We start from the raw sequence: 14116 nt of genomic DNA on the forward strand, positions 1-14116 counted from the left end.
AAGTCCACAAACAAAGGATTCAAATAATGGATACAAGCCCTGAAGCAAGCAAATATTTTTGTTAGGTGAATATCCTAATAGCTAAGTGAATCATTATTAACTAAAACCTGGAATGAGTTAGATCGTACGCTTACTCTCTCGATCACATGCTAAATAGTAATCATCGATTAAGAGATAGCATATGATAATTTTTCCAATACAAAAGGGTTGGGTTGGCAGCACACTGAGTATCTCTGCTCAATCTCTCCCTACAGTAAACATTTTACCATTTAACACATTACTTCCCTTTAACGAAAAAGATTAGTTCAATCAATGTGTAATATAAGGTTTGTTCGGTCCCCCGTGATCCCTCACTTTCAGTCCACATTAAAAACTAAAAAATGAATCGTGCGTGTGAATATTTTCAATTGGCCTAGGAATCTTAGCCTCTAAGGCATTCCAAAGACCTTGAAGTCCTTGTCGACATATCGCTTGCAAGCCTTGATGTAAAACAAGTTCGTTAACTAATCAAGTTTCCTATCCTCACTTTAATAAACTGCTTAGTCCAACCTACCTTTGAAGCAATTTGTATAAATACTATCTCATCACCTTTTTTGCCATCACTACCTCATCAACATAGAATCATATACACATATATTAAACTGAACGAAGTTGTCCTAGAAGAGAAGAACCAATGGCTGCTGGCGTGGGTTTCCGCAGTCACAAATCTTTGTTAATAATTCTTTTGGGTTTTCTTGGCTTGTTCTCCTTTACAGTTGAAGCAGACACAAAGAAATACCAATTTGATGTGAGTTATATATTATATGCATTTACGGTCAAAATCAGCATTCTTAAGTCTTAACTATCCATTTGAATTAATTTTTGAATTTTGATGACATTCATTATATTGTACCTACAGATTCAAGTAAAGAATGTGAGTAGACTATGTCATGCAAAACCCATTGTAACAGTAAATGGGAGGTTCCCAGGGCCAACGATTTATGTGAGAGAAGGAGACAGAGTACTAGTCAACGTAACCAACCATGCAAAATATAACATGTCAATTCACTGGTACGCCAATTTGTATTTAACGTGACATTAGTATATATGTTAATACATGCAAATTAAATGGGATTCTTACAAGCATATGGATTATGTATTTTGGATATATTATAGGCATGGAATTAAACAATATCGCAATGGTTGGGCTGATGGACCAGCTTACATCACACAATGTCCAATCCAGACTGGTAATAGCTACACTTATGACTTCAACGTCACAGGGCAACGAGGAACATTGTGGTGGCATGCTCATATTTTTTGGTTGAGGGCAACTGTGTATGGTGCAATTGTTATCATGCCTAAACCTGGGACCCCATTTCCTTTCCCACAGCCAGCCAGAGAATTGGAAATTCTTCTAGGTTAGTTCAGTTTCTGAAATACATAATTCATTATATAATGTGCAAAGGCCTAGACGGAGAGAAATTATTATAGTTCAGTGTTATTAATTTTTCTCATAAAAACTTGACTGTGTATTATATAAAGATTGATCAGAACTATGAACTACAAACATGTGATAGTACAAGACTATAATAATTTCTCGCTCAGGAGTCACCTTCATGTTTACTTGTGATAAATTAATACAAAAATTAAATTTTTTATAACAGGAGAATGGTGGCACAAAGACGTGGAAGAGATTGAAACGCAAGGAAATCAAATGGGGTTGCCACCAAATATGTCAGATGCACATACAATCAATGGGAAGCCAGGACCGCTATTTCCTTGCTCAGAGAAACGTAAGCAAAATTTAGCCAACTTAGTGATTATGTAAAGTAAAAGTCTATGGTTTGGCTAAATAAGGCTAGAAAGTATATCTTTGCTCCAAAGAGAACTAAGCTTAAAAAACATTTCATTCCCAATCTCTTAATACAAAATTTTCATCTGTCTTCCAGATACCTTTGCAATGGAGGTTGAACAAGGGAAGACTTACCTACTTAGAATCATCAACGCTGCCCTCGATGACGAGCTTTTCTTCGCCATTGCCGGTCACAACTTGACAGTGGTGGAGGTTGATGCAGTTTACACAAAACCATTCACCACTCAAGCCATTCTAATCGCACCTGGTCAAACCACAAATGTTCTTGTCAAGGCCAACCAAGTAGCAGGAAGATACTTCATGGCTACAAGGACCTTTATGGATGCACCAATACCAGTTGATAGCAACGCCGCAACAGCTATATTCCAATACAAAGGCATTCCAAACACTGTCCTTCCTTCTCTTCCTTCTCTTCCTGCTGCCAATGACACACGCTTTGCTTTGAGTTACAACAAGAAATTAAGAAGCCTAAACACTCCTCGGTACCCTGCTAATGTTCCACTAAAAGTTGATCGAAACCTCTTTTACACCATCGGTTTGGCCAAGAATTCTTGCCCCACGTGCGTCAATGGAAGCCGGCTACTTGCTTCCTTAAACAATGTCTCCTTTGTGATGCCTCAAACCGCGCTTCTCCAAGCTCACTACTTCAATATCAAGGGGGTTTACAGAACTGATTTTCCTGATAAGCCTTCAACTGCTTTTAACTATACAGGTGCACCATTAACTGCTAATCTTGGTACTTCAATTGGCACAAGAATTAGCAAGGTTCCCTTTAATTCTACAGTGGAGCTAGTTTTGCAAGACACCAACCTCCTCACTGTTGAGTCCCACCCTTTCCATCTTCATGGCTATAACTTCTTTGTTGTTGGAACTGGGATTGGCAATTTTGATCCTGCTAAAGACCCTGCTAAGTACAACTTGGTTGATCCTATTGAGAGGAACACTGTTGGGGTTCCCACCGGTGGTTGGACCGCAATTCGTTTCAGGGCTGATAACCCAGGTATGTATATGATTCTTCAGGGAGAAATTATTACATGTTACAAGATCATTATGATCCCAACTAATCTTCATATGACATGTAGTGTATTCTTTTGGATAAATTAAAAAACTTGATTATGTGTCCGTGTCACATAGCGATTAGTCAGGACCATAGAAGTGATAATATGAGACTATCTATGATAATTTCTTTTCATTAAGTACACGAGCTACCTTAAAAACTGAAAAAATAATCTTAAACATGAAGGAAACTTAATTAAGGACTAATTGTGTTAGTTTCAAATGAGATATTATTAAGCATGTTAATGTTATGATATAATGTGATGACATATGTTGTTTTTGTACCTATGGTTGGGTAGGTGTTTGGTTCATGCATTGCCATTTGGAGCTGCACACAGGTTGGGGATTGAAAACGGCTTTTCTTGTGGAAGATGGACCAGGACAAGATCAATCTGTTGTGCCTCCACCGAAGGACCTTCCAGCATGCTAGACATGAATGAATTTGTTAACAACCTTGGATTGTGTTGTATGGAATCAACGGTGTTTTATTCAACATTTATTATCTGTTAATACTTCCTGCTAAAGATGCAGAGAGTTTCAATTAAGAGTTAACAAATGGAAGCAAAGTTTGGAGCATGTACAAAATTTATTGACCTGATTTACATAAAACTTGCATTGATCATAAAGTATATCCTATACCAGTATTCTCTTTTACCACGAATTTGTTAAAGTTGGTGCAGCTTATATTATTGTCATTTCTTTCACCAAAAGACGAAACTGATACCTTCAATAAGTAGAACTTCGAAAGCAAGATAAAATATTGGGTTGCTAGCTAGTTTCTTTGAAACTCAACTATCTATGTTCATGAAGTTTAATTGAAGCTTCAGACTTTAAAATTAAAATCTTTAATACAGATATAATGCTCTAGATCGAAAATGAAGATAGTAAAATGCTAGCTGGACATTTACAGTTCAAAGTTTAAACACTTCCATAATTCTATAGGTAAATTATATTCGTACATGCATACGTCAAATATGTTCAGGTTGTTCACAAATATTTGAGACGAGACTTCGCAGCTGCCACATGCACCAAGTAAAGTTTAGTCATATCATGGCTGATGTGATTCTCTTCCTATTATACTTCTAAGAGGATGACCATCTTCACCAAAATAGTTATTCGATTCCTATAAACTTTTACGTCATCTTTTTTTGGTTGTCATTTTTCGTATTTTTCGTTTCTTAGCAAAGGCTTCCTGTCATATTCCCGATCTCGTCGATGTTTGGACTATTGTATTTGTATTTGTAATAGCCAACAAGAGAAAATCAGGCCATAGTTTTTGGATGCTCTTATAACATTTTTTTTTTTACATTACCCCTAATTTACTTAATAGTAAAAAGTCTAGAGATATTTTTACTAGTCATATTAATATAGTATAGGAAAAATATAATTGAATTTACTTTACCTTTATTTTAAAATAAAATACTTATAACATTCAGTAAAACGTGAAAGTACTAGCATATATAGTTCTTTCCTTTTGTTTTTTATTTTAGTTAATGCAAACGTTATTTTTTTAACGGTTCCTAGGACCCTTGTAACAAGGAAATTAATCAACTTTTTCTTTGACTCAATGAATTCGGTGAGAAAACAAAGGGATGTGCTAGGGAAAGCTTTAGTGCATAAAACGCTTGAACTCCATGCCCACTTGTTAACTAAAACTTATACAAGATTTTTTTAAGAGTTATCAATCAAAAGAATAAGTTGGTGGAAAACATAAACAGCTAGCAAATGAACTAAGTTGGTGGAAAACGCTCGACCGTTCAACAGCATTTTCCAAACATTAACAAAAACAAATCAACACGCTGTAGGTTGATAGCCTCTTATTTAAACCATATATGATCACCTTTCATAAAAAAAAAAAAAACCATATATACTAGCTTAAGAAGTTTAATAGTACAGGTTAATTATATAACATTAAACAAAACTATGCAAAATTTAATTCACTTTAATGTTGTAAGCAGTCGTTCACCACTCAGTCTTGAACCACATAAATTCGTGATATATATTAAATGCACTATCTACGTATGCATTAAACTATCTACGTATGTACAATGCATTTTGCTGATTTGCTTTTTTTCTTCTTTTATTTTCTCTCTCCTTCTCCATCATAAGAGAAATCATTATATGGTCTAGATTGTCATAATCTTGAATCAATGTAATAATTTCTCCCCTTTTAAGCCTACTATATGAAGTTTCGTTTAAAACCAATATATTGTTTTGAGCTTTGGTAGCTGAAGCATAAAGCCACATATCACTTGCCTCCAAAAACATTTTTTTCCCATACCTCCTGAGATGTATAAATATTTATACTTCAGAAAGAAAGAGATAAGACGAGAAAAAAGAAGAAAAAAAAGTGACGAATAAAACGGATGATTAATGGAAAAGAGAAAGAAATATAAAGATATAATTAAATAAAGGTCTAAGAGATTGATGTAATATAAAAATTCTGGGTTGCTACTCACATGGTCAAAATCTTGATTTGGTATAGCCCCAGCCCGTATTTTTTTTATTCATGGGAAAAACAAACAACAAAATATGCCTACTTTCCTGTACAGTATTTAGTTGGAAATTTCATAAGCAGTTTAAATTTTTTGAGAAGTTCATATTATTTCATTTCTAAATTAGTTCAAATCAAATAAACTATATTTAATTATTCAAAACATAGTGGTAGTACCGTGACCTTCAAAACTCATCCACTGCTTTTAAAGCTTCTCAAACAGCCTTGCGGGTTCAATATTCTTTTAAGGTTGACAATGCACCTACTGGAACAAAAAAAGCGTGTCGTGTTCAAGAAATCCGAGTTAATTATTAATGAAGCAGAAGATACACTGATACAGTCCACGACTCCACGGGCGTTACATATATTTTCTTAAAAGTTGCTACATCTTAAAATTTTCTTAAAGTTGCTACAGTTGGTAAAATTAAATAATTAAAAAAACATGTTTAGTAAATTTTTTACCCTTAGGCCTTGCTATTACTTCTCCTTAACGATAAAGCCTGTAGCCAGAGTATATTAAGGTGGCTTAATAGGTTAGATTTCATGTACCTCTCATTTTCAGTTCCAATTTTGAAAACGTGTAGTATAAACAATTATAACATCTCTAAATATTGTTCACTCCTTAGAAACTCAGCAACTAAGGAACCCAACCCAAGAAGGCCTTCACAATTTTTGTCACGTTTCGCTTACAAGCTTTTACGCACAGCTCATTAAAACTGAAAAGTACTACCTAATCAGCCTATGGTGTTTTCAATTCTTCATGCAACAAACTGATAGCTCATCTTACCTTCTCCCCATTCATATAAATACTTGAACATATGCACCCTACTTGTATCCATACAAGCCAAGATATCAAATAGAACTTGGACATCAAAGACACAATGGCAAGCTTGGGGTGTTCCATGTCTGTCTTAACGTTTCTCTTCTTCATCTTTGTTGGCTTAATGTCTTCTTCATCTGAAGCTGCCATAAAGAGATACCAGTTTGATGTGAGTTAAAAGAGTTATATTGATATCATAATCAACATGCTTATGCAAAGTTCCCTTGACAGCATTTTGTGTTTTCTACAGATTCAAGTGACGAATGTGAGTAGACTATGCCATGCAAAGCCTATTGTAACAGTAAATGGGAGGTTCCCAGGGCCAACTATATATGTTAGGGAAGGAGATAGAGTGATGATCAATGTCACCAATCATGTACAATACAACATGTCGATTCACTGGTAGGTCAATTTTGCAATATCAGAAACATAGGTGAAGCTTTTGATACTAACATGTATATGTATACGTTAATTTCTCTTAACAACAACCATATTGCTTATTGTAGGCATGGACTTAAACAATATCGTAATGGTTGGGCGGATGGACCAGCTTATATCACACAGTGCCCAATACAGACAGGAGGCAGTTATACTTATGATTTCAATGTTACTGAGCAGAGAGGAACACTATGGTGGCATGCACACATTCTTTGGCTGAGGGCCACTGTGTATGGTGCAATAGTAATTATGCCTAAAGCTGGAACACCATTTCCTTTCCCACAGCCAGCTAGAGAATTTGAAATTCTCCTAGGTCAGTTTGAATTTCAAGTGTATAATCTTAATATTGGAAGGATAAAAGGGTAAGAAATTTGCTATAAGTAATTTTTTGTGCATGCAATAGGTGAATGGTGGAACAACGACGTGGAAGAGATTGAAAATCAAGGGAACAAAATGGGGTTGCCACCAAATATGTCAGATGCACATACGATCAATGGGAAGCCAGGACCACTATTCCCATGTTCTGAGAAGCGTAAGGAAATACTACATTTAGCTCTTTGTTGTGGTTTGGAAAGAATGAAATCTTTGTATTAACTGCAACTTTGTTTCAATTTTTAGACACATTTGCAATGGAGGTAGAACAAGGGAAGACTTACCTCCTGAGAATCATCAATGCTGCCCTGAATGACGAACTTTTCTTTGCCATTGCCCATCACAATTTGACAGTAGTGGAGGTTGATGCTGTTTATACGAAACCATTCACCACTCGGGCTATACTAATTGCACCTGGTCAAACCACAAACGTTCTGGTCCAAGCCAACCAAGTTGCTGGTAGATACTTCATGGCCACCAAGGCTTTTATGGATGCTCCAATCCCAGTTGACAACAAAACTGCCACAGCTATACTCCAATACAAAGGCATCCCAAACACTGTCCTCCCCGTCCTTCCACAGTTGCCGGCTAGAAACGACACACGTTTTGCTTTGAGTTACAACAAGAAATTAAGGAGCCTAAACTCTACTCAATACCCTGCTAATGTTCCTCTCAAAGTTGACAGAAACCTCTTCTACACTATTGGTTTAGGCCAGAATGCTTGCCCCACATGCCTAAATGGAACCCGGCTCGTTGCTTCATTAAACAATGTATCTTTTGTGATGCCCCAAACTGCACTTCTCCAAGCTCACTACTTCAGTATCAGGGGGGTTTTCAGGACTGATTTTCCTGACCGCCCTCCATCCCCTTTCAACTTTACTGGTGCGCCCCTAACTGCCAATCTTGCCACTTTAACTGGCACTAGAGTTAGCAAGATTGCTTTCAATTCCACAGTGGAGCTAGTTTTGCAGGATACCAATCTCCTCTCTGTTGAGTCACATCCATTCCATCTTCATGGCTATAACTTTTTTGTTGTTGGAACCGGGATTGGTAACTTTGATCCAGCTAAAGACCCTGCTAAGTACAACTTGGTAGATCCTATTGAGAGGAACACAGTTGGGGTTCCTACCGGTGGTTGGACTGCAATTCGTTTTCGGGCAGATAATCCAGGTTTGTCTCGTGAGAGTTGTCCTAGATTTCTTTAATGTTTAACTCTAAGATGATCTAAGCATTGCCCAATTTTTTTCCTGATATTTAACGGCTATATTATGTATGCTATAAACTATAATGCCATGTTGTTATTGTAGGTGTTTGGTTTATGCATTGTCATTTGGAGGTGCATACTGGTTGGGGGTTGAAAACGGCTTTTGTTGTGGAAAATGGACAAGGACAAGATCAATCTGTTCTGCCTCCACCAAAGGACCTTCCGACTTGCTAGTCATCCATGAAAATATGGTCGAAGAGAATTTGATTTATAAACACCTTTCAATGTTTTTTCTGTGTCTATCTGCTCATTGCTCAACCTTCCTGTGAAAGTTGCAGAAGGTTTTTAATTGTGATATAAAACGAGCAGAAACAATTGTAAACTAAAGAGTGATTTCATTCAGGAATTCTTGTATTCAAATTTCGAAAATAAGAATAATTGATTCGTTCTATTTTGTTACTTCCGTGAGCATTGATTTTTCATTTCTCATATATCTCTTAAAATTCCCTTCAGCTATTTGCACTAAATGTCTGAAAAACACATCACCGTCTTAGATTTATTTATCAAGAAAACTAGGTGAGTTTCAAGTGTTTGCATGAAACTCCACGATTAAGTTTAAGCTTAAAAGTTAAAATACATACAAAACCTCCAAGAAAGAGAAAAAGTTGGAATGAGAGTGCTTAGATTTATTTATAGTCAGATAGACTCCACTCCAAAAGTCCAGCTTTAAGTTGAAGCTTAAGAGTCTCTTTTTCTGTTTTTCCTTTCCTTTTCCCCCCAAAAGGAAGGTATTTATTTGTTGAAGCGAAATCAGCCAGCAACTAGGACCAGATTATGATCAAACCCTGAGAGGGCCTGTAAAATTTGAAATCTCTCCAAGGAATCAACACAAAATGGCTCCACTTGGTCAGCAGAACTTCCTAATCCAAGTCTGCCACTTGTACCAGAGCCCCAGACCCACAATTTCCCTTTGGACGTGAGAGCAAGGGAATGTGCACGCCCTTCCGAAACCGAGACAGGGTTTTCCCCATCCAATGCATCAATCAAAGAGGGGACTTTCCCATCCCCATGTAGCAATGTTTGTAGTCCCCACACTAACATCTGATTCACCGAGTTCGCATATTGCCAATGAATGTCCGAGCCCTTGCTATAAAAACGGGACTGAAGCTCATTTCAACGGGGAAAATTCCCAAATCTGTTTTAGCTCGCCCCAACTGGCCATACACGTTGCTCCCACAGCTCAAGAGCACACCATCACCTGATATAGCATATAGTAAAAAACTTAAGTTTTGAAAACGCATGCATACATCTTAATGATCTAACTTGCTACAGGAATTTAATCAAGTGTTTGGTGTTTGTGTGTGTTACTTACGGCAAAGAATCAGAGAGTGATCAAGGCCACACGCAATGTCCAGAACATGAACACCGTGTAATTCTTCGACCAAGCGGGGCTCCCATACTATTGGCATGTTATTCTCCTGCTCCATTCCTTGCAAGACTCTCTTTTCAGCAGCTTCAAGGTCCGCGAGAGCTGTGAGATATTTGGAGACTCGGATTCCAACGGAGATGTCTGGAAGTGATTATTCCCCATTTTTCCTATCCTACCGTCCGCTGAATAGCCTCCATCCAAACAACTTGCCATCCGCAGTACGAGCAAGAGCATGCCCCCATCCAAACGCGACCTGAACAAACAAGTTAAGTTAGTTACCAAATGAGAGTGTCAGTGTGAGTATGATAACAAGGAAATTTAGTACCTTAGCTACGTTTTATCCAGAAATTGCTACAAGTTTAGTAGGGACAACAGACTTGGTGATATTTTGACCAAGACCAAGTTGTCCGCGTTTGGATTTCCCCGAGACTCACACGGAACCATCATCTCCAAGACGGATACAATGGAAGACCAATAAGGATTGAAATACAAGTGTGAGGTGAAGTCTTACCTGAAAAAAAGATTCATAAATCTAACCCTTAATATTTTGGATTAAATTGTGATATCAAGTTTCTTTATGTAATTGTTGATGCCTCATTGATGTGAATTTCTCTAATTTTTACTCCTCTCAATTCCCCAACCAAAAGAACCACACACATTCAGAGTCTCTAATCCCTTCACTCTTTCTGGCTCATGCCATGATTCTCTAGTACCCACATGCACACAATACAATACAATAGTAATAGTCATGTAGACAAGGGCTTCTTAGTGGGTGTTGCTAGGTGCATCTAGTATTATTTGATCTGTATCTGTATCAATCGTATGGATCAACTTGATTCATACGATTTACGGATCACCCTCACGCACATTCATCACAAATGCAAAGAGAGTGCAGGGGCAGTTTTGTCATTTTCAAAAAATATTGGGTGCAACAATAATAATGCTAGGTGCACCTAGCAACACCCCGATGGAGTTAGTCAGTTACCTAGAGGATGGGCCGCGGGCAAGTTGGGCCTGGTTGTTTCTGCCCCAGGCCCAGAGGGAGTGGTAGTGTCCGGCGTGAACACTGAGGATGTGGGAAGGAAGAGCAGAAACAGGTGTGGGCTCGTATGCGTCGATTCTCACACCTATGGGGATCCAACGGCACCCTGGCTGCCATCTCGGAAACACATCACGGTGCTCATCCATCTCAAGTGGACCCCACTAACCGCTTTCGATTTCAGCTTCCTCACCAACTCCGTGAGAGATTTCCACTGGGCTCATGGGCTCAATATGTTCGGGCCGAATCAATTTTGATCCAGTTGAGCGGAAGTAATATCCGAATTTCCGCGTGTCAAACAATTATAAATAAGAGATAATAACATTGGTGGCAGAGTAGAATAACAGATGGCGATGGGACCTTTCCGAATCTCAACAGGTTACTAATACTCACTCAAACTCAATATTTGAATTTATCCTTAAACATGTTATCTAAATTCGATTCGTTGGTGATTTAGTTTCATTATTAAATTCTGCAGGTGTCGTGAAATGGCATATGCAAGTAGTACATCTTTGGGAGTGCGACTTACTGAGGGAGAGGGGAATTTGCCCAAGCTTGTGCTCACTTCCCCGGCCGGTAGGTGCGTAATTTGCTATAAAGCTATTTTTCCCTTAACAATCACAACCACAACCATGTGAGTGCGTACTTTGATTGATTGAATATGTGGGTGTGCAGTGAGGCTGAGATATACCTGTTTGGAGGTTTCATTACTTCTTGGAAAGTTCCCAGTGGTAAGGACCTCCTCTTTGTTCGCCCCGACGCTGTTTTCAATGGGAACAAACCGATAAGGTTAGCTTCTTCTCTTCTCTTTACTTCATATCTTTAATCTTTAATTACTCTTTTAAGTCTCTCCACCTATGCTTTTTTCATCCACTATGCAAACCAATTCTTTTTTACGTTGTAATTTATTAATTCTGGATCCTCCAGACACTGATTCATTTTATATATTTGGGCAGTGGTGGTGTTCCGCATTGTTTTCCACAGTTTGGTCCTGGTCCAATTCAGCAGGTACGTGTGCATCTTTAATCCACGCTATTTTCTGCACTTCTTCTTGTTCTTTTTTCCTGTATATTTTACTTTTTTTATGTTATATCTGCTGAATTAAAATACAAAAATCTGAGTATTTTTAATTAATAAAACTTACTTCTCTTCAGTGAAATCATGAGTGGTGTGATGACTTCATTATGCTGACCTTCTTTTCCATTGTATGCTTATGCTTTCGTTTTTAAATCATGAGTGGTGTGGATTGGACTGTTGTTGATTCTGAAAACACATAAGGAAATCCTGTTGTAACTCTGGAGCTGAAGGATGGTCCTTATAGTTGTACTGTGTGGGATTTCAGCTTCCATGCTTTATTCAAGGTCAGGGGCTTATTTTCTTCAACCACAATTCATCTTTGTAACACTACAAATTTAACTTTCTCCAAAGTGAGGTGATGCACTTTACGATATAGAATATAGTGTAATTATAACCATTAATTGGAAAATCAACGGTTGAGATTGTAATTTCATAGTTTGTTATACATATATGTGTATTTTATTATAATCTCAACTGTTCATTTTTGAATCAATGACTACAATTGCACTTTTTTTTTTTAACTAAAAAGAGCCAAATCTACAATACTACTTGTACTCATGCTTCTTGTGTTCTACAACCTAATGGTGATGCAATTGCATGCTTCCTTCTTTGCAGGTCACACTAAATGCTAAAAGTCTAGCGACTGAGTTAACAGTTAAAAATACAGACAATAAAGCATTCTCATTTAGTACCACCTTGCACACATATTTTCAAGTAAGTGATAAGGGTCATAATTTTGAATAATCACCATGGCATAACCAAAATGATGTTTTCTATTTGTGCTTAAATGTTGTTTTAACATTTTGTATTGGGTTTTCTGGAGATCTGAACTGAAATTAAGCATCCAATCCTTAAACAAACATTTATCTTTCAATAGTTATTTGAATCAATTTAGAATTATTCTAATGCACAGTTTTTTAACTCAATTTCATTGCATACACTTACTGCTTAAACTTGTAGAAGTAATCGTTTTAGGGTTGTCTTGCAGGCTTCTGTGAGTAATGCATCAGTAAAGGGGTTGAAAGGTTGCAAAACTCTGAACAAAGATCCAGATCCTAAAAATCCAGTGTAGGGTAAGGAAGAAAGGTATGTATATGATACTTTTTTTGTCTGGGGACTCTTAAGTGGAAATAAAACAATAACTACTTGTACTGGCACAAGAAAATGGTAATACTGAAGTTTGCTTTCCCCTAGTCCAGGGGTTGGATAACAAGCTAACTATTGAGTCTTTCAAATGATCTCGACCTTGCATTTTCTTGTGCATACCCTTTGTTCTTTATACATGTCAACTATTACTTAAAATCCATCTTTATTCATTTTGCCTGAATTTTAACAAGAATTCTGAAACGTTACATTCATTTAGTGGCCAATACATGTTCCCATTTCTTTCGGTTTTCATTTCTTCCTCATTCGTTATCTTTATCTAATGCACAAGTATACTTTGACTCAATCTAATTCATGTAAAACCAAAATTTCATTGAATAATGTAGAATCATATCCTGACATTGAGTTTCTTAATTTAGTTTAATATACAGTAATCTTCATAATGCAGGGAAGTTGTCACTTTCCCTGGATTTGTAGATTGTGCTTATCTTGATGCTTCCAGTGAGTTGCAACTTGACAATGGTTTGGGTGATCTGATATCTATCAAGAACACAGTATGTAATTTTAAACTTCTATTAATTATTTGGTTTGCCCAAGTCACTTGCTTATACTTCTTTTGCCTCTTACCTATGTAGTTGATCAGATGCTGTGTTGTGGAATCCTTACCTTCAAATGGAAGCATGCTACAAAGATTTTGTTTGCGTTGAAAATGCTAAGGTAATGACTTTACAAAACATTCTAGAAAGGAATCAAATATATATTCTGCTTGGCTGTGCATTTTTCGTGGCAACAATATTAGCATGGAGGCTATTGAATTTAAGTAGAAATGAGTGGTTTCTGAACATTCTGCAGTAATGCAGTATTCTCACTACTGAAATAATTTTAAAGCATTCTCTATTGATTCTTTTAAATTTTCAGATTGGAAGTGTCCAGCTAGAGCCAGAACAAACTTGGACAGCTGTGCAGCATCTTAGCATAGCTTGAACTGTAAATGTGCTTCTACATCAGCAATTATTTTTGTCTTATTTGATACCCCAACAAATATGTATCTTCTGTATTAGTAATTTTCTATGCCACTACTAGTGGCAAGGGAGGGATAGTGTACAAGAGGTAAACCTCATTTAAACCTCATTACGTTCGTAACATTATTGTAACAACAAAAAGGAATAATAATTTATTCTTTTTCTTTTTCTTTTATATTCTCAAATGCTAGAAAACTACATTTTTC

The 14116-nt window shown here is 37.0% G+C and overlaps 2 protein-coding genes and 2 pseudogenes across 3 annotated transcripts; 3 read left to right on the forward strand and 1 right to left on the reverse strand.

Annotated features, from left to right (window-relative positions):
* Window positions 1-614: 614 nt before the first annotated feature.
* Window positions 615-3540, forward strand: LOC114374962 (laccase-11-like). Its single transcript, XM_028332692.1, has 6 exons — window positions 615-787; window positions 899-1050; window positions 1156-1400; window positions 1647-1775; window positions 1932-2855; window positions 3211-3540. The coding sequence occupies exons 1-6, from the start codon at window positions 674-676 to the stop codon at window positions 3339-3341; spliced, it is 1695 nt and encodes a 564-aa protein (XP_028188493.1). The 5' UTR covers window positions 615-673; the 3' UTR covers window positions 3342-3540.
* A 2690-nt stretch (window positions 3541-6230) lies between these two features.
* On the forward strand, window positions 6231-8698 carry LOC114374709 (laccase-11-like). The gene is made up of 6 exons (XM_028332381.1): window positions 6231-6394; window positions 6476-6627; window positions 6732-6976; window positions 7067-7195; window positions 7282-8205; window positions 8343-8698. Exons 1-6 carry the CDS (start codon window positions 6287-6289, stop codon window positions 8471-8473), a joined length of 1689 nt encoding a protein of 562 aa, XP_028188182.1. The 5' UTR covers window positions 6231-6286; the 3' UTR covers window positions 8474-8698.
* Window positions 8699-8730: 32 nt separating this feature from the next.
* On the reverse strand, window positions 8731-10856 carry LOC114376727 (annotated as a pseudogene).
* Window positions 10857-11037: 181 nt separating this feature from the next.
* LOC114374712 lies at window positions 11038-14085 on the forward strand (annotated as a pseudogene). Its single transcript, XR_003658618.1, has 9 exons — window positions 11038-11085; window positions 11186-11287; window positions 11383-11496; window positions 11664-12068; window positions 12400-12498; window positions 12773-12870; window positions 13337-13442; window positions 13524-13605; window positions 13807-14085. The product of XR_003658618.1 is annotated as an uncharacterized LOC114374712 (transcript).
* The last annotated feature ends 31 nt before the right edge of the window (window positions 14086-14116 follow it).

This window comes from Glycine soja, chromosome 11 (assembly GCF_004193775.1).
Source record: "Glycine soja cultivar W05 chromosome 11, ASM419377v2, whole genome shotgun sequence".
NCBI lineage: Eukaryota > Viridiplantae > Streptophyta > Magnoliopsida > Fabales > Fabaceae > Glycine > Glycine soja.

What these genes read in the sequence shown, in the direction of transcription:
- LOC114374962 (XM_028332692.1), top strand. Translation starts at nt 674, where the DNA reads ATGGCTGCTGGCGTGGGTTTCCGCAGTCACAAATCTTTGTTAATAATT. An exon ending in TATAACATGTCAATTCACTG is followed by an intron (nt 1,051 to 1,155) that starts GTACGCCAATTT and finishes GATATATTATAG; the next exon opens with GCATGGAATTAAACAATATC. An exon ending in AGAATTGGAAATTCTTCTAG is followed by an intron (nt 1,401 to 1,646) that starts GTTAGTTCAGTT and finishes TTTTTATAACAG; the next exon opens with GAGAATGGTGGCACAAAGAC.
- LOC114374709 (XM_028332381.1), top strand. Translation starts at nt 6,287, where the DNA reads ATGGCAAGCTTGGGGTGTTCCATGTCTGTCTTAACGTTTCTCTTCTTC. An exon ending in TAAAGAGATACCAGTTTGAT is followed by an intron (nt 6,395 to 6,475) that starts GTGAGTTAAAAG and finishes TGTTTTCTACAG; the next exon opens with ATTCAAGTGACGAATGTGAG. An exon ending in ATTCCCATGTTCTGAGAAGC is followed by an intron (nt 7,196 to 7,281) that starts GTAAGGAAATAC and finishes TTCAATTTTTAG; the next exon opens with ACACATTTGCAATGGAGGTA.